The sequence below is a fragment of the Scardinius erythrophthalmus genome (assembly GCF_964197995.2).
Source record: "Scardinius erythrophthalmus genome assembly, chromosome: 11".
Taxonomy (NCBI): domain Eukaryota; kingdom Metazoa; phylum Chordata; class Actinopteri; order Cypriniformes; family Leuciscidae; genus Scardinius; species Scardinius erythrophthalmus.
Window position 1 is genome coordinate 26919499 of NC_138231.1, and position 15217 is coordinate 26934715.

A 15217-nucleotide genomic window follows, 5' to 3' on the forward strand; every position below is an offset into this window, starting at 1 on the left:
GGTATAAAACAAAGTGGTTGGTGCTAATGTTAACAACAGATGTTATTATACTCAGAAATTAAAAAGATCCATCTTTATCCAACAACTATGTTCATAACCTCTTTTGGTCAGATTGAGTGGTGAGATCATTCACCACTGTCACAAATGAACTGTTTTAGCCATGGACAAAACATTGACAGTGACAGTCAGACAAATTGTGACATTCCCTACAATGATAATAACATTCATGAATCATTTCCGTGGTGATGTAAACTGATTTTATGTTCTGGCACAGCCAATGCTTCCATCTAGAATAGCTACACTATCCTCGTTTCGCCAAAACGGCACTTTCTCCTATATCGGCATCTTTGCAAAGAGAAAAGCGACAAGCTCTTCTCCGGGCGCAGGGTTTCCCCCAGGTGTATAGGGTTGATTCAGAAACAAAGTCAATGCTTGGTCCAGTGATGAAAATGATCAGAATGATAGAGATAAGTAGGACATTGGTCCACTAGTGTACTTTCTGCACCAGAGTTCAAGGCTGGCACTTCTTTGACCGTCCGCTCGACTGCAGTTCTTCTTCTTCTTCCCAGTGTCTAATTTGGATCTTCCCAGCGGCTTGGTCAACGGTGGGCCGGTGTTGGGTCGATCAGGACTGGCAGGGCTGGTTGGGCTGTTGGTGGCCGAGGTTCCTTCAGGAGTTCCCTCTGTGATCTCGATACGTGGAGGCTCCATCAGGTCAAAAATATTGAAGGCAGCCGGTTCGGGCTGACACATGACTGAAGCGTCTGCAGTGTTTTGTCTCACCAGACCGTTAGCACCAGTCTGGACGCCAACGGACACCCTCTCGCTCGACTGAGTGGAACTGGTGCCGGTGGCAGCCTCCCGGCACATTGTCCACATGTTGTAGCACTGGGTGAAATTAAAGAAGTTGCTGTTGAAAGTCTTGAGCTCTCCGCAGACGTCCCTGCGCAGCTCCGCTAGCTCGTAGCGCATTGCCGATATCTCCTCTTTCCACTGCATGTTGAAGGCAGCCACCATATTTGCAGACTCCTTGAAAGCCTGAATAGCCTGCGGGACGGGAGGATCTGGTGGAGGCTGGGACGGGGGCGGACATGGGACTCGGTAGCCGTGCGAGGAGGTCGGTGGAACAGAAATAGCCGTGACCGTGGAACTGGTGCTGTGTTGACTACGTCCAGCATTTTCTCTTTCAAACCTCTCGATTTCTTGATATGCTGAGGAGCTGGCGCCATCATCGTCCTCAATATCCTCATTTAGCAATGAGATGCCCTCCATTGCATCATACCCCTCTGGAAGACAAATTTGAATATAGAGATAGGGAAATTCAAAGGGATGAACAGCTGTGGAATTTGGCGAAGCCTCTCACTTTATCTAACGTCAACACTTGTTTTATGTCTCATTAGCAGTATGTGAGTAAAGGCCCTGTACACACCATTCTCAACTGCATAGGTTTCGGGGAGTAAATTCAGGAACTTTCACAAGCATGGAGTATGAAGAAAGACTCATTTTGATGAGATTTTGATTTCATTAGAAAAAGTTTTGGGAAGTCTGTTTTGCTGTTAATGCAAAAATCTAGTTTGTTTTCACAGGAAGCAAGTAAATATATCTGTTTGAGACTAGGGGCCACATTTACTAACAACTTGCGCCAGCGCAAACCCTCTTTTGCGTTAAAAAAACTACTGTCAGGATTTACTAAAGACACTCTAGATTTACTAAAGAAAAGGCATGGACACAGTAAATTTTGCGGCTGCCCTTGGTACTTTCGTCACACGGGGCCTCACTCAAGCACGGGGCCCAGTGCGGTTACACCACCCTAAGGACAGCCCTGGGTGAATTTCAATATGAGAATCTTTTTTTTTTTTCTGATAATATTCCAGCCATCATTTCATGCACTTTATATCAGCTGTTTAGAATCAGAACTAGCAATGCCAGATTTGCAAATTAATCAAACTTTGATCTAATCGGACAAACAGGTATGCAAAATTGTTCACGATTCAGTCTGATTTATTTGGGCAGTTCACTCACACACGGAATTGTTTGCAGCGGTTCCTCACACTGAAATAGAAATGGGATATTTCACGTGTCAAACTGGAGGGTAACTGTCCTGCAGAGTGTAGCTCCAAAACACCTGGAAGTTTCTAGGAACCCTGATTTATATTTTTTACTTGATTAGATGGTTCATCTGTGTTTAATTAGAGTTGGAGGTAAACAGGACAGTTGGCCTCCAGGAATTTGACACCCCTGGGATATTTTATAAGACAGAAAACAAAAGAGCGCTGGATGAGGTTGATATTTACCTACAATACATTGTAGGAAGCAAAACATTTTTCTTTCAAATGTCTTCTATTGTCGAACAAAGCAGCACTTTATTGCACATGCTGCTTGAGAGAGACTATCCATTTATATCCAAACTGTTGGCACACTTTTTTGATAGTGTACTGTACTGACGAAAGGCTAGAATCACCACTGGTTTAATGAAAGTGTTCATTTGAAAACCAAAAACTCAATATGATATATTGCAGTCGAGCACATGGTGTTGTCAGGGTCTTTCACTTTTTTACTCACATACATTTAGCCTTCAGATGTGTGTTTACACTGCCTTCTCACTCGCGTCAGAACATCTCATCTGTTCAGCCTTTCCATCTCTTCACAGCATAACCATTAAAAAACAATATTTCAATGCTATCAACCAGCTTTTATCCATTTAACAAATCACAGAGCATTGTGGAAAATGTGGAGGATTTTAGTGTTTTTTGTTTTGTGCAACAGAAAAGATGAAAAGGCAATAAAATATCACTCAATCATTCAGGCAAGGAGATATGAACCCTATTGAATATGTTAAAAGCTCATCTATCGAGCTGATTGGACCACGTGGAGATTATAGGGGCGATATTAAGAAGTACAATCCAATAACATTGTTAGGTCTTTGTGAGGGCTGCACCAGGCAGAGGCTGCAATCCCACTGTCCATCACAGCTGAAATCTTCCACACCAGCTCTTACTTCCAACCGCATTTTGCTGGCCATGTTTGATCTTCAAGGATGCCAAGGTTGGTATAAAAATGGAGAAAAATGTTAAAAGTGACCCAACCATTTTTTTTTTTTACATTCTAAGAAATCCTATCCATCCACTGTCGTAAAAAAAAAAAAAAAAAAACAGCAAAATGTAAATTTTTAATTAATTGCTTTTCCCATTCAGTCTTTAACAGAAATGTTCCGGGTTCAATTTAAGCTGTAGTGACAGCATCTGCAACATGATGTCGATTACCACAGAATTTTAACCCATCCCTCAAAACATGCATTTGCACGCACAGTAATATACTTACAATGAACTTCTGGGGCAAAGCATTGGACCAGTATAAATACAAACTGGTGCAAAAATATCACCACAAGATTTACTGTAAACATTAGATGTTAACATGAGTCTAGTGTGATAAAATTGCTAAAAAATATATATAATCTTCACATTTTTTAAAACCTTTTAGATTGTCTTGCCCCATAGACTTTTATTGTAAGTGAATGTCTTACTGTAAGGACATTTTTTGTTATAGTCAAAAACAAAAATTCTGTGGCAATCAACAGCATTTAAAAAATAATAAAATAAAATAATTCAAAAAAATATTTGTGAAATGCCTTTCATGGAAAAGCATTGCTACTTTGGCAACTGAACACTGGTTGTCCCTAATCTGACCTTTTACGTGTCTTTCAAAGGACTAGTCCTGATTTAGTTGAGAAGGCAGTGCAAAAACACACATATCCATTGAAAGATGTATGCGTGTTGACATTATAGTACCTGTGACAGGCATCCCTCCAGCTGCTCTTTTCCCCTGGATCTCCTTCCTGTGATGGCCAATGAGGGGCCATGCCACCCTCCCTCCCTTTCCACAATCACAGAACACCCAACACCTTACTCAATATTTCCCATTGATTTTAGCCGCAACTAAATTTAGCTTCATCTACTTGGTGAATCTATGGGGTTTGCTTGATAACATTTATCTGATAGGTCAGTGCTTTTGAAGTGCTTTTTCTATTAACTATAGAACCAGAGAGCATCAATACCAGAGCTTAAGCAATTATTTAAGCTTTTAAAAGTCTTTAAGGGAAGAAAACATCTAATTTAGCTTCTAACAAATACACAAAGTATGGCTATTTTTGTAAAAACCAAAGTAGTACAGGACTGCTGGAACAAGAAGTCCTCCAGAGTGAAACAGACTGGATGAAATCCTTTTGAGAAAATGGTTTTGTCCTACAGCCGGTTGACGTGAGCTGACAGGGATTGCGTACAGAGCCATATGTGGTGAAAGCACTTCAGCAGAGTGAGACGGTGGGATTGGAGAGCTCTCCTTTCTCCTTAGAGTCTTCAGTGTGTGGTCAGTATGAGTTTTTGACAGTGTGAAGGTCCAATCAAATCAAACTCCAGTTTGAATAAACACAAAGAACCCCACATTTAATGAAAGAAACAAAGTTTGACTGGAGTGACCAAACAAATCATACAAAACAAATTAGCATTTGAGTTTTAAAAATGTAAACAAACAAAAAAAACCCAAAAAAACAGGTATTTTATTGTCACAATATTTGACATCAGTTTGTGGTATTTCAATAGGGTTCATAGCTTTACTCCATGTGTACACCAAACATAGCAGGGTTGTTGGGGAGGGTGTAGAGACGGGCATTCTGCTTGCACAAAGAAACTGTGACACATGCACACTTTCTGATAAGTATGTGTTGCACAAAACCTCCACACCTGCTCTGTCAGGACTCCTTAAACTCATTTTGGTTGGGGAAAATTACTCATTAGTAAGGATTAATGGTAAAACTGGATTAGGATAATGGGATTTGTTTTCAGCTCCAGTTACTGAATTCATAGAGAGATTAATATATCATAATACTCTAGCTAATTCAATTAGCACATTAACAAACCACTAACATTTCACCTCTGCCACAGAATTTCTCACATTTCAATTAAACTTTTAGTTTGATGCAAAAATATTCTACTCAAATATTCAGTCATTATTCAATCCAAGCCCTTTAAATAATTAAAATACATTTTTAATAAGTAGTTTTGTTCTAAAATATTTATTTTACAATAAATCAATATTTTCTATAAAATTAAGGATTTACTGCATGCTTGGTTTAGTATACAGAAAAAAAACTATATCTAAATAGCTGCAAACAGCAATTAAGGGGCCAAGCACAAAGGAGGGACAATAAGTCATGCCATCATGACTGGAAGCATCAGACCAACTGCAACAATGAGCAATTAAAGACATATTAAGATGTTTTTTTGGCAAAATGGCTGAAAAAAATCAATACAGTCACTAATAATATGATTTAATGGTTTATCACTTTTTACCAATAGGTGGCGCTTTGACCAAATTGATGTGGTGTGGTCAGAGTAATGTGACAATGACACAAACAAAGTTTGGTGCCAATTGATACTTGTCACGTGACTACCACGGATACCTGGCGGGCAACAAACGGGTATTTTCAACGTAGAGTCCTGTAGTTCCAGGACTTTCTAGTAGCTATCAAGTCTGTTAGCGAGCTAGCTGCATAACTATGGACTAGGATTAACTCCAAGGTAGCTAAATTGTGTAAAGCAGACAATTTTCTTTTTCGATAATCGAGCAGTAATAATTCCTCCGTAAATAGCTCTACTGTTGGGTCATCTCTGGTTCTCACTGAAAATCATAGATATCGCAAACCTCAAAACAACCCATCACACACTTCTGTTATTGTTAGCAAAAGACGACAGCTGTTACTGTGCGTTCACACCGCCACCGACGAGAGTGTCAAAGTGCCCGGAAATCATTCATTTTCAATGAATTTTGCCGCTCTCGCCGGTGGCGGTGTGAACGTACAGTTAGCCTAGCTTAGACTCATAACACAAACAGCTGACTCGCCGAACCAGCTGGTGAATACTGGTGGTGTTGATTAACAAAACTACAGTAACTTAAAGACATGATTAATTACATGATCATACACCCATTGTATTCAAACAAATGTTGAAATTACCTTTGATGGTAATTTGCACAGACGTGTGTATACTGTGAAGGTTGCTTATCTCATCTGCGGTTAGTGCATCCAATTGCACAACAATTATCTGGCATGTCGTTTACACCTCAAAACACCAACTTTTGTATAGTAAAACTGGCGACCCTTGATTAGTTTACTGGGTTTCGTTGCTGGAGAACGACGTTCTTGCCCGCCAGCCAGTACTTGTGACGTCACGTGCAAAGTATCAATATGCTAAAGCATTGCAGAGATAAATCCTCAAGAGTAATTTTTGCATCATGTCATACATTTTTTTGATGCGGTATACAAAAAGGGTTTTGTCTATTGACACGAAATCCATTACTTTTGTCGGCATGGTCTGAAGATGATACGATTCGATTTTGGTGAAAATCGGACCAAAGGTCTCGGAGGAGTAGAAAAAGTAGGTTCCCTTTCAAGGGAACTCCCGTTGCGTCGAGAATGACGCTATGGGGAACGCTTTGCGTGATGACGTCTTGAAGCACATGTAAAATCAGTCCAATGGTGTGGCGGAACGTCAGAGGCGGGTGACGTCACGTACCAGGAAACTATAAAAGCCGGCCCGAAACAGAAAACGAAAGCTTTCTGAGTCTTCAGTCGCGCTCTGTGTTGAAATCTGTCCTTGTTATTTGGTGTTGTCTGTCTATATATATATATATTTATTCAGATATGGCGAGCAAACAGCAGTATCGAGTGTGTGTCCATCCCTGCCCGCGTTATTTAACGGGAGGTGACACACACACTCTTTGTGTTGTTTGTTTGGGAGAGGAGCATGCCCAGTCAGCACTCGAGGGTGGTGACTGTGTGCATTGCTGTGCGCTTCCATTGCGGACGCTCCGATCCCGGTTGGCTCGGTTCAATCCCGACCACGTTCCCCAGGGCTCGGGTCCCGCCGCGGCTGAGGCTCAGCGGCGATCTCAGACCTGGGGTTCGCAAATGGATCTGTCAGTGGATGTTGAGACGGGCTCTGCCTTATCTCAGCCTCTTACTGACAGATCCAGTGCCTCTCATCAGGGTGTGGAAGCACGCGCTGCGGTTTCTTCCCCCCCGATAGAGGCACCAATACTGCAACTATCCAGCTCTGAGGAGTTGGATGTTGTGAGTATTGAAGCTGAGTCTGAGGATTCGCCACCTCAGTCTCATGCATTCGAAGAACTGCTCGATGTAGTTACAAGAGCAGTTGACAGACTTTCTCTTGAGTGGCCAGAGGATAGGCAGGACGTTCGTTCGAAAAGCAAGCTCGACGAACGCTTCCTGCCATCTCGTACACAGCCTCAGCGTAGGAGTCTTCCGTTTTTCCCCGATCTCCACACCGAGGTGTCGAGATCGTGGGGAAAACCTATGTCATACAGAGTATATACACCTCAAACATCACATTACTCTTCCATCTACAAATATAAAGAGTATGGTTATGGGGAGATGCCGAAGGTGGAAGAGACGCTTGCGAGCTATCTCTCTCCAGCAACGGCATCTTCCCTGAAGGCTCCTACACTTCCCACCAAACCAGTTAAATTCACTTCCTCCCTGATTCATAAATCGTATGCAGCCGCTGGTCAAGCTGCAGCGTGTCTGCATACGATGTCCCTTATGCAAGCATATCAGGCAGAATTACTGGGTGATTTAGAGGAGGGCGGGGGTATTGGTCCCGACACAGTAGCCGAACTGCGTAGAGCCACAGATTTGTCTCTCAGGGCCACCAAGGAGACCGCTAAATCAATCGGGCGGTCTATGGCAGCCCTGGTGGCCACTGAGAGGCATCTGTGGCTCAATCTGAGTGACATCAAAGATAGAGAAAAACATGTTCTTTTAGATGCTCCGGTTTCTACTGTTGGGCTATTTGGAGATGCAGTGAACAGTGCGGTAGCTAAATCGCAAGAAGCTTCAAAACAGGCTGCTGCACTCCAGAAACTTCTCCCCCGCCGCTCATTCATTGAGGCTGCTGAGCGGGAGCAGCCTCACTCCTCTAAAAAGAGCGCTGATCATCGTGCCACTCAAAAGCAGAGTGTGTCCTCCCGTGCTCCCCCACAAAAATCTCGGGGACACGGAGGGCGCGCTCAAACCCAGCAGTCTTCGAGGGGTAGAGCGGATCTGCGGACCGTTATTACCGCCAAGAAGGCTGCTGGGAAGAAATCCTGATGTCCGAGGGCTCAGGATTAATGAGGGTAGTTCCCCCCGGAGCAGAGCGGTTAACACCTCTTTTTACGGTGCCCGTCTCTCTTCGGTACCCTCAGGGGACCGTTCTGCCAACCCTGCCGCCATCGGTGTTACAGGGCGCAGCGGTCTCCGGCGAGCACATATCTCAAGGACCACCCGGAAACGTAGTGGCCTCGGGATGCCCGCCCCCTCCGAGGAGGGTGTTAGAGCAGTCTGTTCGGTCGCTCCCTGCCGGTGCGCCGTTACAGGGCGTCGAATTGACTGCTCAACAACAACAAAATCCAGAAACCAGTCTCGAGAGGCTGGTACCTCTAGTAGAATCTTTGACAGCGTGGAAGCTACTGTCAAATGTTTCTCGTTGGGTCCTGCAGACCGTAGAAAAAGGGTATCAGATACAATTCAAGAAACGCCCACCTCGGTTTATGGGGGTCCTGCCCACAGTGGTGGGCCCCGAGCAGGTTCTGGTTATGGAACAGGAAGTAAACACTTTGTTAGAGAAAGGGGCCATAGAATATGTACCTCCCTCCGACAGGGAAACCGGGTTTTACAGCCGGTACTTCATAGTTCCAAAAAAGGACGGGGGATTGCGTCCCATTTTGGATCTTCGAGTTCTGAACGAGTCAGTCATGCAGCTCAAGTTCAAAATGTTGACATTGAGACAGATCGTGCCACAGATCAGGTCCGAGGACTGGTTTGTCACGATAGATCTCAAGGACGCATATTTCCATATTTCCATCCGTCCGTGTCATTGGAAGTTCCTGAGGTTTGCTTTCGGGGGCAAAGCATACCAATATCGTGTTCTTCCATTCGGCCTAGCTTTATCACCCCGCACTTTCACCAAATGCATGGATGCAGCTCTGGCGCCACTGCGCCTCCAGGGCATTCGCATTATGAACTACATCGACGATTGGTTGATTTTAGCTCAGTCGCAGCAGATGGCGGTTCAACATCGAGATGTTGTTCTCGCCCATATGAAAGAGCTGGGGTTACGGCTGAACGCCAAGAAGAGTGTGCTTTCTCCACTACAGAGGACCACTTTTTTAGGCGTGGTGTGGGATTCAGTGTCGATGCAGGCGCGCCTGTCACCGCCACGTATAGAGTCCATTCTTGCAGCTGTGAAAAGTGTAAAGCTAGGCCAGCTACTCACTGTCAAACAGTTCCAGAGACTGTTGGGTCTCATGGCAGCAGCTTCCAACGTGATACCTTTTGGACTGCTGCACATGAGGCCCCTGCAGTGGTGGCTCAGGACCAGGGGGTTTTCCCCGAGGGGCAACCCATTTCGCACAATCAGGGTCACGCGGCGATGCTTACGTGCCCTGGTTATGTGGAAGAAACCTTGGTTCCTGTCCCAGGGCCCAGTGTTGGGAGCTCCTTGTCGTCGCAAACTGCTAACGACGGATGCTTCCCTCACGGGTTGGGGAGCGATCCTGGAGGGTCGCTCATCTCAAGGTCTGTGGGAAGACCATCATCGTTCCTGGCATATCAATCGCCTAGAGATGTTAGCTGTCTTCCGGGCTCTGAGGAGCTTTATCACAGATCTCAGGGGACACCATGTGCTAGTACATACGGACAACACTTCGGTAGTCGCCTATATCAACCACCAAGGGGGTTTGCGCTCGCGCCCGTTATCCAACTTGGCACGCCATATCCTCTTGTGGTCCCAGGGGAAGTTACTGTCACTCAGGGCAGCTTACATCCCCGGGGTCCAGAATATAAGAGCAGACACTCTGTCGAGGCAGGGGCCGAGGCCCGGGGAATGGAGGCTCCACCCCGAGGTGGTGGAGCTGATATGGAGGGAGTTCGGCCAAGCACAAGTGGATCTGTTTGCGTCTCGAGAGACGTCTCACTGTCCACTTTGGTTCTCCCTCACGCATCCAGCTCCTCTGGGACTGGATGCTATGGTGCAGACATGGCCGAGGCTACGTCTGTACGCTTTTCCCCCAGTTGCTCTGCTCCCGGGAGTTCTGGAGAGAGTTCGCAGGGACCGGGTTTGCCTGCTTCTTATAGCCCCGCGCTGGCCGGGCAGAGTATGGTTTCCCGATCTTGTGTCGCTCCTCGACGGGCCTCCTCTGGAGCTACCCGTCAGGAGGGACCTTCTGTCCCAGGCGGAGGGCTCGATATTTCACCCCCGCCCAGAACTGTGGAACCTGTGGGCTTGGCCTCTGAGGGGGCCCAGCTCATAGAGTCAGGTCTCTCAACTGAGGTTGTGGAGACCATTCTACAGTCCAGAGCTCCCTCCACGAGGAAACTTTATGCCCTGAAGTGGAGAGTCTTCACTTCTTGGTGTAGTGACCGTCGGTTGGATCCAGTCAACTGCCCAATTGGTACAGTTCTGGAGTTCCTGCAGGACCGGTTCACTGCAGGTCTGACCCCGTCCACCTTAAAGGTTTATGTGGCGGCCATAGGTGCTTACCACATTCCTTTGGGTGGAATGTCTGTGGGGAAAGACCCTTTGGTATCTCGTTTCCTTCGTGGCACTTGGAGGCTGAGGCCTGCAGTTCGCTCTAGGGTGCCACCATGGGACTTGTCCATTGCACTTCAAGGCCTGTCCCTGGCCCCCTTTGAGCCCATTGAGGAGGTTCCTGAGAAGTTTCTAACTTTGAAAGCTCTTTTTCTTCTGGCTATCTCTTCTCTCAAGAGAATTGGGGATCTTCAAGCATTGTCGGTTGCTCCGTCATGCTTAGAGTTTGCTCCGGGTATGGTGAAAGCTTTTCTACATCCGAGACCGGGTTATATCCCCAAGGTCCCCACTAATGTGGTCAGACCTATTGTCCTGCAGGCCTTCTGTCCTCCTCCCTTTCAAAATGCTGACCAGGAGGCTAATAATTTGCTTTGCCCTGTGCGGGCGTTAGACGCGTATGTCCACAGAGCTGCCCTGTGGCGTAAAAGTGATCAATTATTTGTGTGCTTTGGGTCCCCTAACAAAGGAGGTCCAGTGTCTAAGCAAAGGATGAGCAAGTGGGTGGTCGAGGCTATCTCACTTGCTTATGAGGCGGCTGGGCAGCCTTCTCCTTTGGCTGTCCGGTCGCACTCGACGAGGAGTATGGCGGCCTCTAAGGCCCTTATTTCAGGAGTTTCCTTACAGGACGTCTGTGATGCGGCAGGCTGGTCCTCACCGCACACGTTCGTCAGGTTTTACTCTCTGGATCTAGACTCTGCTCCAGGGTCTCATGTTTTGTCATCCTAGTGCTGCTCTATTAGATTACACACAGGACAGACATTCGTAGCTATGGAGGCGATGGTATAGACGTTCCCCATAGCGTCATTCTCGGCGCAACGGGAGTTCCCTTGAAAGGGAACGCCTCGGTTACGACTGTAACCTCGGTTCCCTGAAGAGGGAACGAGCGTTGCGTCGCCTTGCCATATCTCCTTCATGCCTGTCAGCTCGACTTCAGACTTTTACGAAGCTTTCGTTTTCTGTTTCGGGCCGGCTTTTATAGTTTCCTGGTACGTGACGTCACCCGCCTCTGACGTTCCGCCACACCATTGGACTGATTTTACATGTGCTTCAAGACGTCATCACGCAAAGCGTTCCCCATAGCGTCATTCTCGACGCAACGCTCGTTCCCTCTTCAGGGAACCGAGGTTACAGTCGTAACCGAGGCGTTTTCAAAGAAAATCAAAATGGCCTACTACAGCTAAATTTGTATCTATATTCTTTCCATTAACCAAATAATCTATTAAGACTATTACGTTTCATTACATTAGGCTAATTTCATCAAAAGTTATTAGCATTTTGGGAAATTTCATTATAACTTTTGATCACAAGATGGCGCATGCCCTGAAACTTTTTGAGTACCACCAGGGCTTGTTCACAGGCCAAAGACTCATACCGAGTTTCGTAAGGATATGCTAATGCATTCGTAAAATATAGCATTTTATGACAAAATCCAAATGGCCGATATGGGAAAATTTGTCATCATTCGACTCTGCATGCTGAACCAATGTTTGTGATTTTGGACCAAACCGTACAGAAGTTCTAAGCAAAAAGAGTAATTTTTCATATCTCCTGACTACTAGATGGCACTGCTTCAAAACTGTGCAGGTACATGCAGGTTATGGTTTTCATAACACAAACCAAGTAAGGGAGATAAAGCCTAACATCCATTTTGGCGTGCTCTTCATCGAATTTGCTCGCGCATTGTTCGAGAACGGTTTGACAAATCAACTTGAATTAACCTTTTGTAAGCATTGTCTGAAGATGACCTGGTTAATTTTTTGTGAAAATCAGAGCAACGGTATAGGAGGAGATTGCAAAAGTAGGTTATTTGGAAAATTAAAAATGGCAGAAATGTTTAATCGAACCATCTTGAGCCAAGAATCAGAGGAAAAGAGAATTTTGTTTCTAGTCCTTTGGTCACATTGGACAGTTGGTGGTTCAATCAGCGATTGAGTTAGAGACTCCAAAATTGCTGTGGTTAAAGTTCAGACTGTCCTCTATCTGTGTGCCAAATTTCATAACTTTCCCGTAATCGGTTCTATGGGCTGCCTTAGACTTCCAGAGAGGAACAATAATAATTCTTAAGTACCTTCGGTGCTTGGCCCCTAATAAACCGATTCAATTTATCTAAATATTATGTCTTGAACACTAATTAGCATTTAGTTCATGTAAGAATGTGATATTTCTTTCTGGGAGAACTTAACACACAAGTGCATATTGCTCTATTTTGTATTTTTTATTGAAGGACAGACTTTTTTTAATTAGACACTAGTTTTTAATGAAAATATTTTCATATTTTAATGAAATATTATTTACTTTTATACCACTTTTCTCTTTGACCCCGCTTCTAAAGCATTGTTAATTTCTTTCCACTCACTAATGTAGATGTTTTATGCAACACACATAATAACACATTAAATTGTTTATGTAGTTCACAGTCATTGCTTTGTGCATTCAGGAATGAAACAGCCTTCAAAGTTAACTAAACTGAACCGAAACATTTATTTTATTTCAACTACTAATCCATTTACAGAATATAGAAGACAGAAAATGCAACCATTTGTAAAATACAAAGAACATGTCTAAAACCTGTCCAACCTTAACCTTACGCTCTGTTCTGTGTGAAAACACTTCCCTCTGCACAGCTGTGCTAGTTAAAAGCATGCAGAGATGTGTTTTCAGAAGTGTTAAATGTTACATATTCAGCTGCCTATTTCCCTCTGACCCCCAATCTAGCCTCTCAATACCACCAGACCCAACCAATCAGAAGCCCAGAAAAGGACGCATGACTCGTGCAAAAGGGAATTGCAGGCAACCATCTTTCAACACTAGGGGAGCACAGACACAGAAAAGCAAACACACACACAACAGACATGAGCCGACAGAAACAACATTCAAGTCAGTCATCTCTCAAGCACAAGGGAATCCCACTGTACATATGTAGGTATGCCAGAGAATGTAGTTCAGCATGTGCTGAATGAATGGCGAGTATGTGCTCTAAGCCTTTTCTCTCTCTCTCAGGTGGGATTTGAGGCATACGGTTACCTGTTGTGGATCTGAGAGTTGAAGTGACAGTAGAAGATGTCATTGAAGGCAAGCAGTCGTCATCTTGGGAATACCCAGCCTGAATTGCACGCAGGTAACTGTGGCTTCGAGTGCGGAAAGAGCCGGGCAGGTCCAAGGCCTCCACGGCCTGGGATTCTACTTCGCTAAAAACGGACTCGCAAACTGACTCAAACTGGCCATTGACCTCAGTCTCACTCACCTGAGAGACAAAAACAGGAATAGCAGTCCTTAATTTTTCCTCTTCCTTTCTCTTTCTCACTTTGATTCTTCCCCTTTGCACAGTAAATATGAAGGAGTGTTAGCAGGAGGAATATACCACTGGCAATTTCCGACCTTGAACGTCTCAGTAGAATTATGTCAAAAAGCAACAAGATAAGAGAAAACATTTTAAGCTGGAATATCATCTCATAATAGGTAAATAAAGAAAAGCAGATTGTTTGATGAACTTTCGGAGGGAAAATGACAGTCAAACAGTCAACAGCAGCAGACAGCAAGAAAGCTTGATATGCAAAGATTTTCATAAACCAAGCAAGAGGATAAGAGGGATAACTTTCCTAAATCAAACCAAATCAACATTTAGCTAAATGATATACAGATTCTAAACTTCTATGTAACTCTTCAATTACTGCCTGTAAGTCACCCTTGCACTATAACATAAGTTTAAACAATTACTTTACCCTAATTAAAAACATTTTTTGTATATGTTTGAGAGTTAGCATGTTTCATAAAGCCTCCATAAAACATCTCAATTGTAACCTACTCCATCAATAAAAGCCTATAAATAGCTACCTACATAAACAGGAACTAACACCACCACAGCTCAACAGACCTTGACTTCAGCTTTCTGGAATACTGTTTTAACAATTGCTTATATGAAAAGAATTTAGCAAAGCTAACCTCACCATTTACATTTGCCTTATTCCCTCTCTAACCAAACATGATAAAAATTAAGTCCTAAAATAAATATCTCCAAAACCCTGTCGGGAAAATCAGGTCATACGAGGTCATACGACCAGGTCATTCATCTAAGTCAAGCTGGGTATTGGAACATAGTTAAATTTATTTTAAGTCCTAAAATAAATATCTCCAAAACCCTGTCGGGAAAATCAGGTCATACGAGGTCATACGATCAGGTCATTCATCTAAGTCAAGCTGGGTATTGGAACATAGTTAATCAGCTCAACCTATTCCCTACTAGCTTAGTCAAGATGGTCCACAAGCTATAACCAGGGTGACCAGATACTGGGTCTCAGTGGCCCTGTCAAATGGTAATTTGAGGGTTTCAATCACCTAAATCAAGCTGAGTTTTGGAACATAGTTAATCAACTCAAAACATTCCACAAGGCAGCCTACCGATTCTAATCGGGTTGAACAAGATGACTTCTCTTCCCAACCAGCTGGTAATTATATTGGTTAACAACCTAAACCACCTACATAGTTTTGGAACATTCTTAATCAGGCCAATCTGTACTGCCACTAGCTTGGCAAAGGTAGTCTACCAACCCAACCAGGTAGACCAAGATAACCTA

General features: G+C 44.2%; 1 protein-coding gene across 1 annotated transcript in view; it reads right to left on the reverse strand.

Annotated features, from left to right (window-relative positions):
- Positions 1 to 453: 453 nt before the first annotated feature.
- Positions 454 to 15217, reverse strand: part of dlgap2b (discs, large homolog-associated protein 2b) — a gene marked incomplete at both ends in the record, with an annotated part of 50490 nt that continues 35726 nt past the window's right edge. Inside the window, 2 exons of the mRNA XM_081378454.1 lie at positions 454 to 1286; positions 13668 to 13887. Coding sequence (XP_081234580.1) covers positions 454 to 1286; positions 13668 to 13887 — 1053 coding nt within the window. The remainder of the gene's footprint in view (positions 1287 to 13667; positions 13888 to 15217) is intronic.